Source organism: Salvia splendens, chromosome 15 (assembly GCF_004379255.2).
Source record: "Salvia splendens isolate huo1 chromosome 15, SspV2, whole genome shotgun sequence".
Taxonomy (NCBI): Eukaryota; Viridiplantae; Streptophyta; class Magnoliopsida; order Lamiales; family Lamiaceae; genus Salvia; species Salvia splendens.
The window spans coordinates 11,925,007-11,942,042 of record NC_056046.1 but is presented as its reverse complement, the minus strand read 5'-3'; the positions used below and the strand labels follow the sequence as shown (position 1 = coordinate 11,942,042).

Genomic DNA, 17,036 nt, shown 5'->3' with positions numbered 1-17,036 from the left:
TAGAGGACACACACATTGTATTCTTAAGGTTGGTCCAAGTGGTCGATTAGGCCTACATTAGAGGCATGCCTTTACACGGGCCTTGTCCAATCAGATCCCATCCTGGTATGCAAGAAGATGCTCATTGACCCCATCAGGTAAGTATGAAATAAGATGGCCCCTGAATCTTTCTATATGAATAATATGCAAACATGGAACTAGACTATTTAGAAAGGCCCTACAACTTCAAAATTAATCCATCACTTCACTTTCTGTCGGATTGTTTGAGGCTCCACTCATTATCGATTCATCAAATAGGCTTGAAATGAATTGGTGGATTAATCTTAGCTAGGTTAACAATCTATTCATAGGCAAAGGGAAAAGGGAAATGGGTTGTTCTTGAATATTCCATGGATGGATGAGTCAGCTTTGTGTCATCAAATATTAAAAGTGAATATAAGATAGTATGAAATTCTAAACATCTTTTTGAACAAACATACATCAGAAAGTAGGTGTTTTGCTTTGCTTTTTATACTTTTCTCTGTAGTTATACAACTGCAAAAACTACAATTCAAAAAGGACATGCAGTTACTATATGATCACAAGTTTAATTTGCTTATATATACTATACTGTAATAAGTGGTAAAATTGGTGTTGAAAAAATTATGTGTCCATAGTTGGCATTGTTTATGTTAAATATTTTAAGAAAAAACAACATAAATAGTACTACAGGTTACAAGATAACTTGATTTTGATTTTTATATCTATATAGTCAAATTTTGATTTTGACAAATGGAAGTTGGGCACCATGTATAAAGAAACTTTACATAAACATTTTTTTAAAGTTGATGAGTTGCACGTGGAGAGATGATCAACTAAACAATTTATTTTTCCTACCCGGCTAAGCAATACTGAGTATAGTATAAATAATAGTGCACGTTAAAATTATTTTGAATGATGATATATATACATAGTAAAATAAATATAAATATACATAGCAGGAGAAAGATGCAAAAAAGTTTCAAGGTTAAAAGGCTAATATTGTAAATTCTGACCTTTGGCAAATGTAGGAGTTAGAAGTGATGACGTGGTACGTGGATGCATGCCAACTCAGGAACCACATCTTCATGTATAAACCCAATCTCCTAAATTCAATTGACATGTCTTAATATGGTCTACTTCCTTTACCTACGTCACCCATTATGTAACCCCACTTTATATCGACTGTTTTATGAAATGATATTTTTTAATAATTGTGGATACTATTTCTCCGATTTATAGGGTGGCTACAATTCTTCTTTTACTAGTAAACTATATATAGCAAATATCTCGTCAAATATAAATGCCATTAGATTTGAATAATTTTCCATTAAAATAGTGAAATTCTAATTACATTTCATGAAAAATTATGCAAATGTCATTAGAAGTCAACAAATAAAGTTTGTATGATGCATGTGATTTGGGACTAATCTAGTCAATTCAGATAGAGTTGGGGTATTTTCAACATGTTCTTTGCATAAATGTGTAAAAATAACTTTCCACCTATGTACTAAGTATTGCAACATGGGCAGCACACCATCAACCAAGAAAAAGAAATCAAGATAGGGAGAATGTTCAAAAAAAGATTGCTTGGAGATTTAAGGAGTACTATATTATATCATATCTTTGCTTTTGTATTTGATGACACAAAGCTGACTCATGTGTCAAACACAACCCTCCTTCATTCACCTATAAATAAGCTATTATGCCTTAGAAGTTTGCATCACACCTCATTATTCAATACTCCACTTCATATCCATTTCACTAATTAAGCAAAAACAAGAAAGGAGAATGGAGCTACAACTACAACACTACCAATCAAGAAGTGGGAAGCAAAATGTGTATGGAGTTAAATTCAACTCAAAAGATTATAGATATTCATCTAAAACATATTTGCCTGATCCCACTGCTCACCAATATCAAATCCTTCCTTCTCCTACCAAAATCAGACACAGTATGCTTTTATCTTTCTTCATAATCCCTATTTCTAATTTTCTACTATTTTGAAAGTCTTGTTAATGTGGTTTATGGTTTTGGTGCAGGTAGAGTCAATTCAGCCATCACCAAAGTTGTCAAACTCAGAGAAAGCCTACACATTTTTGCACAAGGCATCCGAGAGCATGGTAATTACATACAAAAATTAGTACTTAAAGAGAATATACAAAAAGTGTGTTGATAAAATTTTCTGATCCAAAAATGTTTGCATTATACTACACCACAGTGAAAATAGGACCAAAGTTTAGCGAGATGGTGAAAGGAAAGCTGAGACTAGGAGCAAGAATCCTTGAGGTTGGAGGGGTTGAAAAAGTGTTCATAAAGAATTTTGAGGTTGTGGATGGTGAGAAACTGTTTACTGCTTCTCAATGCTACTTATCAACCACGTCTGGACTCATAGCCGGACTCCTCTTTGTGTCGAGCGAAAGAGTTGCTTTCTGCAGCGACCGATCCATCAAACTAACTTCTCCTAACATAAAACTACACTACAAGGTACTACCATATTTTCACTTGAACCCTATGGTTTGGTTCTGAATAATTTGAGATGGAGATTTGACATAGTATAATGATGCATGTGTAGGTGATGATCCCTTTGAAGAAAATAAAGAGAGCAGCTGAGAGTGAGAATGTGAAGAAACCGCGACAAAAATACGTTGAGATAGTGACGGAGGACAACTTCGACTTCTGGTTCATGGGATTTTTCAACCATCAAAGAACGTTGAGACATTTGCAGCAGGCAATCCATCAAGCCAGGAGAGACTTTTGGGCAACAGAGATAGTATAAGAGTGTCGTTCGTTATTGTCTGGTTTTCTTCATTTTATTTCAATTTTCTCCTTAGTATTCGGATGTACAAAACTAGGTTGGTGTATACTGTGATGAATTTGTGAGTGTAGAAATGAGGGACTAGATATTTTGAGTGTCATCCTTTGAGACTCCAAAAATGGAGAGGCAAAGGTAGAAGAAACTTGATCATGACTCACTAGTCACTCCTTTGTGCAATATGGTTGAACAATTAATGTTACTACCTACTATGATACGTTGAGATCTACCTAATGAATTTGTTTGTGGGATGAGATATTTAGCAAATACGCCCTCCCATATCGGAGACTTAAAGATGGATTTGGTAGACACGTTGCAATAAAACAAGCATGATTTTTTGTAATAAAGCATACCTTTCTCGGCCTTTTGGCTAAGATCAAGTGTAGTATCTGTTCTTATCAGTTTAATATCTGATATGTGAGTCATTGACTCACACGATATTAAATTTATTTTTTGAGGGGGAGAGCCCATCATGTTAGCTTGCTGCTGGGGCTCTCGAGCGTTGCCTTGGCATTACACTACTGCCATTGCTTGGCGCACTCCACCCAAGTCTTAGTTTAAAATTTGTTTTTCTCTGCTCTGTTAGTACTTAAATAAATGCTTTGCAAGGAAGAAACAAAGTGGCAATGTCTAAATTTTGTATATGCATTTTGTAAACACTGGAAACCTCTAAAGTCTAAGCTATATAAACTTACAGCCTAGAATAAAACAAGCATGTAATGTAAAAAACACATTTTTCTCGGTCTTTTGACTAGGATCAAGTGTAGTATCTAACATGAGAGTATTGACTCACAATTAAATATTAAATTTATTTCTTGAGGGGGAGAACCCCCACGGTTCCTTGCTATTGGGGCATAGAATAAAACAAGCATGTAATGTAAAAACCACATTTTTCTCGGCCTTTTGACTAGGATCAAGTGTAGTATCTGACATGAGAGTATCGACTCACAATTAAATATTAAATTTATTTCTTGAGGGGGAGAACCCCCACGGTTCCTTGCTATTGGAGCTCTCGAGCGTCTTCGTGGCATTGCATTACACTATCGTGGCTTGGTCCACCCCACACAATTCTTAGGTTTGTAAATCGTGGCTTGGTCCACACAATTGTTTTGTGTTTATGTTAGTTTAAGTTTATAATTGGAGTATGTTTTAATTTACAATTTACAAACCTATAATAGTAGATTTTAATGTTAAGATACTATTTTTAAAATAACAAATTGGATTCTGATGCCCAAAAAATTTTCATTCATATATAGATGAAAAAAAGGTGGGAGTAGGATAAAAAAGTGTGCAACTGGCAAAGAATACTTTTATTGACGCAAAAAATGTGTAATTTGGACAATTAATATTCTTGTTGAATCCTAGCAGGTAGAAAAGTGCTTAATTTGGCCAATTAAATTTCCATGTAAATAATACTTAAATTTTATCAAATACTACTATATCTCATTTCATTAGATATAAGAATCAAGAAAAATGAGATAATATTATCAAACATATTTATTGTAAAAGAAAAAATGAATTCATGATAAAAAAATAAATTTGTATAATTACTAAAAACACAATAAAGAGGAATAAGAATAAAAACTATAGAAAAAAAAAAAGAGTCCGACAAGAGGGATCAGAAAGGTATAGATGAGAGCGCCAAATTGTCGTAAAACAGGCGGAGCAGACACCCTTGTCGCATTTTTATTTGCGAGTTTTTATCACTCATCACTTCCCCTTCAAAACTTGCCTGAAGGATCATACTTTTCAATAATCTCATCGTTACCATAATAATCACCCATTGCCCTCTCTCTACATCTATTCTATTCTCGATGTGGGAATGCCTCATATTAAAATATCTTTTCTACACTTTCATTTATCTCTCTGGGGTTTGGTTATTAGATTTGGGCTACTTCAGTGTTAAACTAACACTAATTGACTAACTGTATTGAAACTGAGATTAACAACTTCATAGAAATCGTGTTATATAGGATTAATATTTTCACGCAGTGAAGGATTCGACATTTAATTTAATTTAATAAGAGTAATATTAATAACTATTATTAAATGAAAAAGAATAAGTAGAATCAGTCTTGTATTAGTATATCCTAAACTGAGTAGGGGCGGGCCTTTGTTTGATTCTGAGACATAAATTATTAGGGTTTCTTGGGCCTAAACCCACAATCCTTAATTAATATCTTCCCACGTATCTATTCGAGTCTCATTCAATTGCGTTACCGACTACGAATCCTTCACTCCGTGAAAATGGAGACGCGATTCCTCACCCGCTCCCTCCTTACACTGTGCATGAATTTATCATCGAAATCGATTCTAAAAAGTTATTATGACACATCAAAAAATAGAATAAAGGCCAAAACTGGTCCTGAACATATGTTCATTTTATAATTTTGGTCGTATACTTTATCTTTTAAGTTTTTGCATCCTGAACATTTCAACTCAGATCACAATTGGTCCGACACTAACAATTCCGTCAATTTTTAAACGGTTTTAAACCGTTTAAAAATTGCTCAAAATCGGGTTAAAACCGTTTAAAATTGACGGAATTGTTAGTGTATGACCAATTGTGATCCGAGTTTAAATGTTCAGGATGTAAAAATTCAAAAAATAAAGTATAGGACCAAAATCATAAAATGGGCAGGACCAGTTTTGGCCTTTACTCTAACAAATATTCAATAATGCATTGATTTATCATTCAAATTTTAAAAGAAGGATAAACAGAATGTTACAACTGAGCTTTGTGATTTTATAGACAACCAAAAAGTTAATAAATCGATTCAGTATTTATACTAAGTACTCCCTCTATCCCACTTAAGATGGCCACATTCTTGAGTGGCACGGGATTTTAAGAAGTGTTGTAAGATGGAATAAATTAAAGAGGAAAAAAACAGTTGAATATTTCAATAAGTAGATAGGAGAGATAGGGTTATTTCCAAAATTGGAAGGTGGCCATCTTAATTGGGACAAACAAAAAGGGAAAGATGGTCATCTTTAATGGGACGAAGGGAGTATTATCTATAAATACATTACGTGCTAAATGAATTACTTCGAATTTATTTGGAGGATGAATGAAAGGGTAACAAACTAGAGTTTTCAAACTTTATTGGGCTTTCCTGATCTTCCCAAATACCCAAACTCATACTCCTTCCGTCCACAAAAAATAGTCTCATTTGTGGACAGTACGAGTTTTAATGATAAATTTGGTAAAGTTAGAGAAAATGAGCAAAAATAGGTAAAGTAATAGAGATATAGAGAAAATGTGGGTAAAGTATGAAAAATAAACTTTCCATTTTTAGAAAAATGACTTTTTTGTGGATTTTCTAAAATGATAAAATGAGACTATTTTTTTGGACAGAACGAGTATTATTTTGTACGCATATTAATGTTACACAATACACCATATTAAACATGTTAATTTAAAGTGTTTCACTGTAACCAAAAAATTGGTTAGGAATATTTTTTTAATACAATTTAAGATGTTAATTTGCATTTTAAAATATATCAACAACACTTCAAAAAATGTCCTTATTATTAGTGTCACAACTAAAATTAGAGGACACAAATAAAAGCGTCCTAAAAAAGCAATGATTAAGTTAATTTATCCTTAATTAAGAACATTTTCTTTTGCGTCCTAAATTAATCTTATTTAAAATTTTTCAATGCATGTAATTGCGTCTCGATATTTGCATCCTTACAAAATAAATTATTATACTGTTTATGGAGATATTTATTGAAGTATATTAATTAAACTTCTATATTACCGTAATTTAATTTGAAAATAACATAATTTGAAAATAACATTAATTTAGACGTCATGCACCCTTCCCGCTAAAATTGAGAGAAAATTGTCTGTTAAATTTCAAATTTCCTGTATACTGAGAGCGAAATGGGGAAAAAAATTTAAAAACAAAAAACAAGAAAACGGCACTCATCTTCTCCGAATCGACGCAAACCCCAAAAATTGCAGAATTCGTCACACCACTCCACCAACAGCCACCACTCCAACCGTCGCATCTCCGCCACCATCCCGCCACCTATATATCCCCACCCACACACAATGCCATCCCCCACTCACCCCCTCAACTCCCCATCAATCACCGAGAAAAATGGAAGGCGCCGCCATGAAAACCCACTCCCTCTTCCCCCTGGAGACCTGCCCCCACGTCCCCGACGACGCCTTCCGACAGTTCCACAGCATCGACCGAGAGCTCTACGCCCTCCTCACCCGCGCCCTCCGCCGCGACCCCGTCGAGTCCGTCCATGTCATCGCCTTCCTCATGTGGCTCGAGCGCGAGTGCGCCGACTCCACCCTCATCAAGCGCGTCTCCTCCCTCCCCCCGCTCCTCGTCAACGCTGCCGCCGCCGAGGCCGCCGCCTGCGTCAAATGCATCGAGTCCGACCACTTCATCGGCGGCGCCGACGACGGCGCCAAGCTTTTATCCGAGCTCCTTAACATCCCCTCCGGCGTCAGTCTCCGTTTCCTCCACGACAACCGCATCACGGTCCACCGAAGCGTCGCTAAGATTATGAACACCGTCTGCTGGCGCGCCCTCGGCGACCTCATCGGCGCCGTGGCACCGCCCCCACCACCACCCATGCATTTGCTGTATAATCCGTACTCTGGATTGGCGCTGCATGGGGTGGTGGTCCCACCTCATTCGCCGCCGCTGCAAGCGGCTGCGAATGTGATGGGACTACCCCAGCTGCATGTGGCAGAGGCGGCCGGGGTATTCCCGCCTTTCGACGTGGCAGCGCAGAGGCTGATAGTGGGGGAGTTGGGGAATTTGGTTGCTAAGAATTTGAATTTCAACGATAGCAAAGTGGAGAAAGAGGTGTCGCCAGACGACCGTACGATTTTCTTGACGTTCTCGAAAGGGTATCCTACTACTGAAGAGGAGGTTCGGGAATATTTCACTAGGTATATTATACTATATACTATCAAAATATAATTTCTTGATACATATTAAAAGATGTGACATATTGATATTTTGTATTGTAGGAGATTTGGGGATTTTATAGAGGATGTGATAATGCAAGAGGTGGTGGATGAGCAGCCGTTGTATGCGAAGATGGTGGCGAAGTCGGCAGCGGTGATTGATGGTATAGTTGAGGGGAACAAGGCTAAGTATTCGATAAATGGGAAGCATGTGTGGGCAAGGAAGTATGTGAAGAAGCCGCCGCAGCAGAGGTCGCCGCCTAGAGGGGAGGCTTCTGGTTCTGGTTCTTCTCCGACGCTGCCAAAGAAATTAGCTTGAATTTGAGGGATTTTTATAAAATATTTACAATGTATTTATTGTTTCTGTTGATTGCATTGTTTGTTTTGTAAGTGGATAATAATATATTTATAATACCATTACTTATCTGCCAACTTTTTTGAATTTTCGAAGATATTCTGAAGGTAAATGCTGTATTGTGGAAATATGGATTATATTCATTGGAATCTTGATATTTATAAATAAACTAATCTTGAGTACACTTTCCACAGAGCGGAGAATAAAAGAAGAAACATGTAATGTAAAAGGTATACCATTCTCGGCCTTTTGGCTAAGATCAAGTGTAGTATCTATTCTTAAATTTATTTTTTGAGGGAGAGAGTCCATGACGGTAGCTTGCTGCCTGTGTCGCCTTGGCGTTGCACTATTGCCATGGCTTGGCGCATCCCACCTAAGCCTTAGTTTAAATGTTTTCTGTGCTCTGCTGTGGTGATAGAGTTCCGAAGAGTCCCTTTGTAGCTTGAATTGCCAGCTGCAGATCTTTTCTCCATTCTCTTCAATCAAGCTTTTTAAAGATTAATATTTTAATTGCAGCAGCTGCAACACAATCTAGTGTTGAATTGAGGGCCGAAATGACAAATATAAAGAAATGAAGGATCAATGAGCTTCGTATTTACCTTGATGGACGGGTAAGAAAGGAACCATGGCTTAGGTTGACCTCTAATGAATTATGGATGATACTCATATACAAATATATAAACCATGACTCTCTCCCACATCGAGAATGTACCTATAAGAGATGTTGGAGGTTTTCTATATACTCATGGAGTACAAATTAAATCAAGGACGTCTATTTCCTCTTCTTACACGTGAACGGATCAATGATTAATTAATAAGGCTCATGGCCTAAGTTGTAATTGGTGTTAGATGAGCCTCTTACATGATTAATTGTTTAAATAACAAAAGTAAAAGAGAGAGATGATTTTTTCAATTAAATTTATAATTTTAATTTTTATAATTAATATATTTAAAAATTTTACAATATTTTTTATTGTAAGTCCAATTTTACATAAAGAGAAAGAGATAGATGATTTAACATAAAGTGATTGAAAATATGAAATGAAAAATATCATTTCGCGTATGGAAAATATCATACCTGGTACCTTGGGGCAATTTTTCGCAGAAAATAGGTCAAATAATAAAAAAGTAGCATGAATGAGATAATAAATAAGTGGAGGCTCACTGAGACTGATAACTTCTAAATGAAAAATAGTGAAATTTTTTTGGTTTACAAGAAGAATCGCAAGGCGACTTTTAGTGGATCCCACAACTGATCTTCACGTATGGCATATGGATGGTATCTACTATCTAGCATCAATTAACTTTGACTTCGTAATATATCAACACTTCAAACATGGGCAGCACGCATCAAAACAAAAGGTGTTAACTAAGAGAAAACAAGTAATGAGGCGGTCGGCTATAAAAGTTTGTCCACAAAATTTACATCATCCATCTGAATAGAACAAAATAAAGAGAATGGTGAAAGAACAATGTTAATTTGTGTTTCTTGCAATTTAGAAAAATTAATGACGCAGTGATGCTTCATTGTATAGGTTATGAGTTGGGTGACCCAACTTTGTATATATTTATTTCTACAGACAATTGATAATTGATCTGTCAACTGAAAGTCTGGAAGTTAGAGGTATGAATTGTGGCCTTTGGAAGTTACAAGAGACAGTCCTAAAAGTGAGGAAATGGTTTGTTGAATCACAAAGTATAGATGGCAGCTCAGGAGATTAGTCCTTTCCACATCTCCACTTACTAATCAATCTTTACTTATTCACTTTATTACTTATCTATGTATCAAGTCCTGCTCAACATGGTCAGCACTCCAGCAACAAAGCAACTTCAAATGAGTGTGATCCATTTTTTCAAAAGGATTGATTGGAAATGAATATTATTGTATATCATATCTTCACTTTTAGTATTTGGGTGATGTGTTGACACAAAGCTGAGTCATGCATCAAACTAGGTAGCACCCTTCTTCCTTCCTTCACTTATAAATTCCTTCACATAATTACATCAATTCAACAAACCACAATGGAGCTACAACACAACCAGTCAAGACATGTACCGAAGCAAAATGTGCATGAAAAACAAGTCATTGGAGTCCCAATCACCTCACAAGATTACAGATATTGGATTACCAACTCTGCTCAAACATATTTGTCTGATCATCAATACCAAATTCTGCCTCCTCCCTCCAAAACTAGACGTGGTAAACTTCTATCTTTTTCATAAACCCTGATTTCTACAATTCTGAAACTCTTGTTAATGTGGTTTATGGGTTGTGGTGCAGGTAGAGTGAATTCAGCTACCAATAAAGTTTTCAAATTCAGACAAAACCTACACATTTTTGCTCAAGGCATCCGAGAACATGGTAATTACAAGTTACATGAAAAATATTTGTTAAAAGAAATAAAAAATATACCATAATAGTAGTACTATTAGTCCATGTTGTGATATATTTGTACTATCTTACTTTTACAGTGCGATTAGGACCAAAATTAAGTGAGACAGTGAAAGGAAAGTTGAGGTTAGGGGCAAGAATCCTTCATGTTGGTGGACTCCACAAAATCTTCATCGACAACTTTAACATTATAGATGGTGAAAAACTATTTACCGCTTCTCAATGCTATCTATCAACGACAGCAGGGCCAATAGCCGGACTCTTGTTTGTTTCGAGTGAGAGAGTTGGTTTTTGCAGCGACAGATCCATCAAAATATCTTGCCCTCCTAATGGAACGCTTATAAAACAACATTACAAGGTAGATCATTAGATTGTTATGTTGCAATTGTTATCCTAATTCCTATGTATAGATGGAGAGTGAAAATAGTTTGATGATGCAGGTGATAATCCCTCTAGCCAAAATAAAGAGAGCTGTTGAAAGTGAGAATGTTAAAAACCCGAGGCAGAAATACGTGGAGATAGTGACAGACGACAATTTCGAATTCTGGTTCATGGGATTTCTTAACCATAAAAGAACGTTGAGACATTTGCAGCAGGCAATCAATCCATCATGCCTCAAATAAGATGAATGTATCATTTTTTTTCATTTTCTACTTAGCCTTGGGATGCAAAAAATAGATTTATATACTAGACTCTTTTCAGTTTCATCCTGTGAAACTTATATCAGATATATGGTGCAAAAACTTGATAGTAATAAATCCATGAGTCATTTGTGCAACAAGATAGAGCAATATGGTTTATGTTGCTATAGATATAGAGAAAAGGTTCTAAATTTTAGTGGTTGTCCAATAAAATACTATGCATAATTTGTGAAACACTTCCATAGGTAACAATATTCTCTACTAAATACTAAGGCTTGTTCCTAATTACTACTTGCCTTAACCCTGTTTACGTATAACAATGTCATAAAATAGAACATGAAGAAAACATACTACTATGATTTATCTCCCACATGGAGAAAATACAAAAAGATGTTGGAGGATTGGCATATAAAATAAAATGTAGGACCACCTTTTTAATTACTTACCTGGATGGGGTCAATGGGCTATCAATTAGGCTCATGGCCTAGGTTAGCGACTTCCATTGCACTTTGGAGGGGTGCTTGCCTAAGGTCGGCCCAAGAGGTCGAGCCTGCGTCGTAATTTGTGGCAGAGGGGGCCTGCGTTCGCGCGGCCCCTATCAAGTTCTGAATAAAGTTTTATGGGGTGTAGCATATTCTATTGAGTTCTAACTTCCAATTTTAGATTTTTAATTTAATGTGGTTCAAAATCTGATATATTCAAGACATTGACTCACACGATATTAAATTTATTTTTTGAGGGGAAGAGCCCATTATGGTAGCTTGCTTTCGAGTGTCGCCTTGGCGTTGCACTACTGCCATGGCTTGGCGCACCCCACCCAAATCACAGTTGAAATTCTTTTTTTGTAATTAGTGGTGATTTTTCTTGATTAATCATATAGATTGTCTTGTTGATCCACTCCGGACCACTCGTGAGAAAATCGCAGCAACTTAAGATGGTTACAATGATTAATCTTTTCATATGCATGAAAGAGTTGAAAAACTAACTCGGATCCCAAACATTTCAACTCGGATCACAATCGGTCCAAAGTTAACTTTTTCATCAAATTTTAACGTTCAACGTTTTTAATCTCAATTTTAACCAAATTAAGTTGTTAAATATGATTACTAACTCCCTAAATATATCCTTAATTATTTTAATAAGTTAACATTTTGACTGACGCAAAAAAAAGACATTATGATATTCCGTTGAACTATAGTTCCCCGATGATTTTTTATCCATCATTGTGTAGTTATGTGCTGTCTCCATTGAATTGCCTTTGAACTTTAATCGAAAAACACAAATATGATACATCAATCATGATCTTTTTCTCCATTCTCTTGAATCGAGCTTTATAAGATTGATAATTAATAATGTAACTACAACGAATAATCAAACTCTTTTTAAAGGTAATGCGTAAAGCTCTTAATTTTGCATGCCTCTCACTGTATTTCTTTCATGAAAGCAGACATATGTTAGTTTGTTTGGATAATTGTCCCACATTGAAACCTCCGAGCTAGGAGTGGAGTGACATGATACTAAATAACAGAGACACTGTTAAAAAGATTAGTGGCTAATAAAACTGTTCTATTTCTAAAGTTACAGATAATAGTATACATTTTACAAGTCCAACCATAACAACTTTGAAGACTTGAGACATAATTTGCCTATACAGGTCAACTTTGATGACTTGAGACATAATTTGCCTACACAGGTTGGGTTCAGTTTATGGCTTATTTCTAATTTATAACATTAAAAATGAAATAAAAATGCATCTGCCATAATTCTCAGCCGGAATTACCTATGACGCTGCACTGGGTAAGACACGGGAGCCATATTCAGCGGAGCACCTGGAACCACGGAGCCATGAACTGGATATGCCAGGTGCGGAGGTGGTGGAAGATTTACTGGTGTGCCGACTGCTGAAACAATAGGCCCTCCGATTGGTTGTCCCATAGTTGGAGACCCATACATGCCAATTCCTGTGGCAGCAACAGGAGATTGAGGGAGGGATTTGATAGGTTTTCCAGATGAACCTCCACCATTAGTTTGACCGGTGATCGGAACTTGAGGCTCTGAAACATTTCCGCAGCTGACACTGGTAATGTCATGGATGCTTGATCGCCTCCTATCTTTGTTCATGGAGTTCAAACGAATAAAATACTTCTGAGCGTGGCTGGCCACTTGTGTAGGAGTCCTTGTCACCACAAAATTCCGAGAAATGCTTCTCCAATCACCTTTACCGTATTTGTCCAGTCCCAGGAGAAACAACCTGTTTTTTGAGCACACGAGTTAGTGAAACTATCAACAAGCTAAACTTCACGTTCTGTCGAGAGCCATAACATCTGCAATATGGAGAATAACCTAACGACATGTATCTTAATCACCCAAAACTTTTTCAAATTTTCTGGCATTCTTCACATCTGCTATAGAAGATGATGAAAGTACAAATAAAGGATGTGCATATATACATCCCGGATACTTTTTTAGTAGAGTTCTATAAGAAGTTGCATATCTTAAGTGTCTACCGAATTCTATTGCTAATATCTTCAACTAAACTACCATTTCAGGTTTGTGCGAGAGTTTTAAAAGAGTAAAATCACGACCCACAATTGCTATAGACGCTGACTTAAAGTACTAAACATAAATATAACAATAGGTTGATTTCTAAATCAAAATAAGGCATTGGTTTAATGTTTCTGCACCTTGCACAGGTCTGCAGCCACAAAATTCCCAGAAAGAAAATATCTTTGCAGCTAAAATACTCCTTCGAGATATTGACTGGGGGTACCTATTAACATTGGGATGTAATATTTCTAAAATCCCAAAATATAACTACGTATGAAACTGAGAAAATGTATCAATAGTCGATACTAGAATGTATAGCTAACTATGTTTAATAACATTTGCCTTATCAGAAATTGGAGATGACTAACCAATGTATGCTAGCTCTTCAATTGTGTTTAAAAGGTATAGACAAAGTCCAAAATGGCACCAAGGTTACCACCACCCTTAGGGGTGGGTACAAGTTGTATATCTAGCACGAGTGTACGAGCATATTGTGCAGGCGCACATTAAGACAAAAACCTCGACTTTACTCAGTAAAGATGCCAAATATTAAAGGAAAAGACATACTAGAAACAGCATCTAAGGTGTGCAAGATTTCCTTATAGATGTTACATTTTAAGTTAACCACTTCTCAACCAAGTACACATTAGGAAGATACGATTTTAGGCACTTCAATGCTAGACATTAAACAGGAGCATATAGCATTCTTTATTCCAGAACAGTATCAAACGAGTAGCTCCACGAAAAGAAACGAGTTGGAAACTTGGAAGATATCTGGTAAGATGAAATATTTAATTGCATACTTTGTTATGATAAAGCTGGCCCACCTAGTCTAAACCAGTTTACTCAATATGAGATTAGAACATGGCAATCAAGTGCAGAGTAATTTACCTGTGTTCGCCCTCTGTCCAAGCAATACCCTTACGACGCTCCTGGTCCATCTTAGAAGACTTGGATCCCCGATTTGTGTCACTGTTTGAATTTCCAGAATAGCCGCCCTTCTTAGTAGTTGCTTCATCACCAGCATGACCAGCCGAACCATCTGAAGAAGAATTGTAACATGGAACTTCTACAAAGCCAGCCTCGATTTCGTTTACATCATCAACTAGAAGTTCGTAGTGGTGCATAACCTCTTCCACAGATTTCCCAGCCACTTCTGCTGCAATTTTCTCCCATCTATCCGGACACTCCTCACCATAAGAAGCTATTGCCTTCTCAAATTGTATATCCTGCTCCCTACTCCACACGGAGCTACTTGATTCCTCAGCCGGCATCTAGTCTAAATCGATTCCAAAAACCACTAACTACAACAATTCCCGGAATATGAATCCCACTCAGTAGTACTTCAGATGCATTGCTCAGAATCCAAATATTTCAGATCTCAATTATATTGTTATAAATACAACAAGAGAGAGGCCCGCCTTAAACAACAACCACAGCGGATGCCGCCAAGAACCACACGAAATCGAATACACCAGTGAATTGCCTCAGTGAGCCTCTAGTGAAGTGCTGACCATATTAATGAAGAAGTTTGGTGGCCATGAGAAATATCTCCCAGAGCCATCAATATATATAAACAAAACATAGTTTTCGAGGAAAATGCACAGGTGAAACGGGAATGCAAAGAAAAAAGATGGGCAGAAATAATTGGTGATGGGAAATCAGTAAGATAGTAATTAGGGCAGTGTAAGAATGTGAAGAGTGAAAGGGACCACCATGGTATCAAACAAAGAAGAAAGCCCCAGAAGTCCAACATGGATAATAACACTAATCAAATTGATACATCTCAATCATCCCCAAAAAACTTTCACCAATAGACAAAAGGCACTCATTTTGCTACTAACAGTTTTTCACAGCAGAGGCCCACAGCTAAACAGAATTACCCCAAGAATTCATTTTTACAGCCACTTTTTGTTCTCTTCTATCAAGTTACCATTGGGTCAAATTCTCAAACACGTGCTCCGCAAAGCAAAAAGGTACAATTCCTCTGCAACTGTAGGAGTTTTTAGAAGGGATAAAGGTGAACCCCATTTTCGCATACACAAACAAATGTCTCTAACCATTGAGGAAACCAGTAAGCAAGAATTTATACCCCTAATTCCTAAACACCATGCACATGTTGAAAATTTCCTCATGTAGTAACTCCCAAATCATGGAATTTATTCCCACCAATAAACCCTTTAATCATTAAGAAAGTGACATAAGCAAGATTGAAACTTTTCTACCTACTTTTTACTCATTAAAATTAGACTTACACAGAATTTTAATCAGAAATCAAACTTTCTACCCATGTGGTGTAGATGAACCAAGGTTTGGAGTTTTCTATGCATTGCAGAGACTGGAAATCTAACCTGCAGAGCCTGCAAAGAATTTTCTTCGGCCTCTTCTCTCTCTCCAAAAACAAGATTAATATTGTTTTAAACTTTTAATCATTGGCCGCTAGCTTATTAAGGGCATCCGCAGTGGTGCGGATGTCCCGACGGAATTCCCACTGTCACGTCATAAGGACTTCCCACTGCTTTGCCACGTCATACGGACTTTCCACTGCACAGTGGCGGAATTCGCGGAATTCCCACATTAAAAAAATTCACAAATTCATAAATTAACCACTTTCCGGAAGTAAAGAATTTACGGAATTAAAATTTCGACGCGAATAGGGAAAAAAATCCATTAAAAAAAGAAAAGTACATTTCACCAAATAAAAAAATACATTTCAATAATTACAAACTAAAAAAAATAAATAAATAAATCGGAATTCCGAATTCCGCAGGAGTCGACGCAATGGCGGACGTCCCTGCGGAATTCCACAGAAGGCCGCGGACCTGCGACGTCGTCAGCTCAATTCCGTATCCGTGCCATTCGTGCCTAATGGCGGACGTCCGCCACGGAATTCCGGCACATCCGTGGGAATTCGGCGGCGAAGTCCGCCATTGCGGATGCTCTTATTAGTACTAATATTCGATAAATATCAATCATTAATTTTGTAACTCTGCTTAGACATTGCTTGATTTAAAAAAATGATAACTCTGCTTGATTATGGTAATCCGATTAAATAGACAAAAAAAATCCAACAATTTTCAAATTTTTTGAGCTCTTGCCAATTCTTTTTAACAATGTCAATTTAGGCATACTTATCAATCGAAATCAATTGTGGTCAAATTATTAGTATTTGAGTTAATATAAGATGGTACGAAATCAGTTATGTTCTCTAGTCTCTAGTCCGTCAACTAAACAACTAACAAGGATGTTGTCCTTTTTTTTCATTTACAAAATGAAATAAAAATGTACTCACAACAAATGAGACTTCTCTTAAAAATAAATAAGATTTTTTA

The 17,036-nt window shown here is 36.5% G+C and overlaps 4 protein-coding genes, 3 non-coding genes and 3 pseudogenes across 7 annotated transcripts; 8 read left to right on the top strand and 2 right to left on the bottom strand.

The window, feature by feature from the left end:
• Positions 1-1,759: 1,759 nt before the first annotated feature.
• LOC121767546 (GEM-like protein 7) lies at positions 1,760-3,063 on the top strand. Its single transcript, XM_042163834.1, has 4 exons — positions 1,760-1,972; positions 2,061-2,141; positions 2,240-2,505; positions 2,594-3,063. The coding sequence occupies exons 1-4, from the start codon at positions 1,810-1,812 to the stop codon at positions 2,795-2,797; spliced, it is 714 nt and encodes a 237-aa protein (XP_042019768.1). The 5' UTR covers positions 1,760-1,809; the 3' UTR covers positions 2,798-3,063.
• Positions 3,064-3,182: 119 nt separating this feature from the next.
• LOC121769583 lies at positions 3,183-3,378 on the top strand. Its single transcript, XR_006043613.1, has one exon. It is a non-coding gene; the product is annotated as a U2 spliceosomal RNA (small nuclear RNA).
• Positions 3,379-3,563: 185 nt separating this feature from the next.
• On the top strand, positions 3,564-3,667 carry LOC121769607 (annotated as a pseudogene).
• A 52-nt stretch (positions 3,668-3,719) lies between these two features.
• On the top strand, positions 3,720-3,897 carry LOC121769606 (annotated as a pseudogene).
• A 550-nt stretch (positions 3,898-4,447) lies between these two features.
• LOC121769569 lies at positions 4,448-4,552 on the bottom strand. The gene has a single exon (XR_006043599.1). It is a non-coding gene; the product is annotated as a small nucleolar RNA Z279/snoR105/snoR108 (small nucleolar RNA).
• Positions 4,553-6,882: 2,330 nt separating this feature from the next.
• Positions 6,883-8,172, top strand: LOC121768031. Its single transcript, XM_042164374.1, has 2 exons — positions 6,883-7,751; positions 7,833-8,172. Exons 1-2 carry the CDS (start codon positions 6,940-6,942, stop codon positions 8,086-8,088), a joined length of 1,068 nt encoding a protein of 355 aa, XP_042020308.1. The 5' UTR covers positions 6,883-6,939; the 3' UTR covers positions 8,089-8,172.
• A 184-nt stretch (positions 8,173-8,356) lies between these two features.
• Positions 8,357-8,497, top strand: LOC121769605 (annotated as a pseudogene).
• A 1,535-nt stretch (positions 8,498-10,032) lies between these two features.
• Positions 10,033-11,164, top strand: LOC121767880 (GEM-like protein 6). The gene is made up of 4 exons (XM_042164213.1): positions 10,033-10,324; positions 10,406-10,486; positions 10,597-10,874; positions 10,957-11,164. The coding sequence occupies exons 1-4, from the start codon at positions 10,147-10,149 to the stop codon at positions 11,137-11,139; spliced, it is 720 nt and encodes a 239-aa protein (XP_042020147.1). The 5' UTR covers positions 10,033-10,146; the 3' UTR covers positions 11,140-11,164.
• Positions 11,165-11,595: 431 nt separating this feature from the next.
• On the top strand, positions 11,596-11,756 carry LOC121769636. Its single transcript, XR_006043656.1, has one exon. It is a non-coding gene; the product is annotated as a U1 spliceosomal RNA (small nuclear RNA).
• A 946-nt stretch (positions 11,757-12,702) lies between these two features.
• LOC121767200 (transcription factor SRM1-like) lies at positions 12,703-16,100 on the bottom strand. Its single transcript, XM_042163415.1, has 2 exons — positions 14,596-16,100; positions 12,703-13,408 (listed from the first exon to the last, which is right to left on the bottom strand). The coding sequence occupies exons 1-2, from the start codon at positions 14,976-14,978 to the stop codon at positions 12,934-12,936; spliced, it is 858 nt and encodes a 285-aa protein (XP_042019349.1). The 5' UTR covers positions 14,979-16,100; the 3' UTR covers positions 12,703-12,933.
• Between the last annotated feature and the right edge of the window lie 936 nt (positions 16,101-17,036).

Bases quoted from the DNA above. Each gene is read 5' to 3' on its own strand.
- LOC121768031 (XM_042164374.1), top strand. From the start codon at position 6,940: ATGGAAGGCGCCGCCATGAAAACCCACTCCCTCTTCCCCCTGGAGACC. The intron at 7,752-7,832 runs GTATATTATACT...TTTGTATTGTAG, and splicing joins GTTCGGGAATATTTCACTAG to GAGATTTGGGGATTTTATAG.
- LOC121767880 (XM_042164213.1), top strand. From the start codon at position 10,147: ATGGAGCTACAACACAACCAGTCAAGACATGTACCGAAGCAAAATGTG. The intron at 10,325-10,405 runs GTAAACTTCTAT...GTTGTGGTGCAG, and splicing joins TCCCTCCAAAACTAGACGTG to GTAGAGTGAATTCAGCTACC. The intron at 10,487-10,596 runs GTAATTACAAGT...TTACTTTTACAG, and splicing joins TCAAGGCATCCGAGAACATG to TGCGATTAGGACCAAAATTA.
- LOC121767200 (XM_042163415.1), bottom strand. From the start codon at position 14,978: ATGCCGGCTGAGGAATCAAGTAGCTCCGTGTGGAGTAGGGAGCAGGAT. The intron at 13,409-14,595 runs GTAAATTACTCT...CTCAAAAAACAG, and splicing joins TGGACAGAGGGCGAACACAG to GTTGTTTCTCCTGGGACTGG.
- LOC121767546 (XM_042163834.1), top strand. From the start codon at position 1,810: ATGGAGCTACAACTACAACACTACCAATCAAGAAGTGGGAAGCAAAAT. The intron at 1,973-2,060 runs GTATGCTTTTAT...GTTTTGGTGCAG, and splicing joins TCCTACCAAAATCAGACACA to GTAGAGTCAATTCAGCCATC. The intron at 2,506-2,593 runs GTACTACCATAT...ATGCATGTGTAG, and splicing joins ACATAAAACTACACTACAAG to GTGATGATCCCTTTGAAGAA.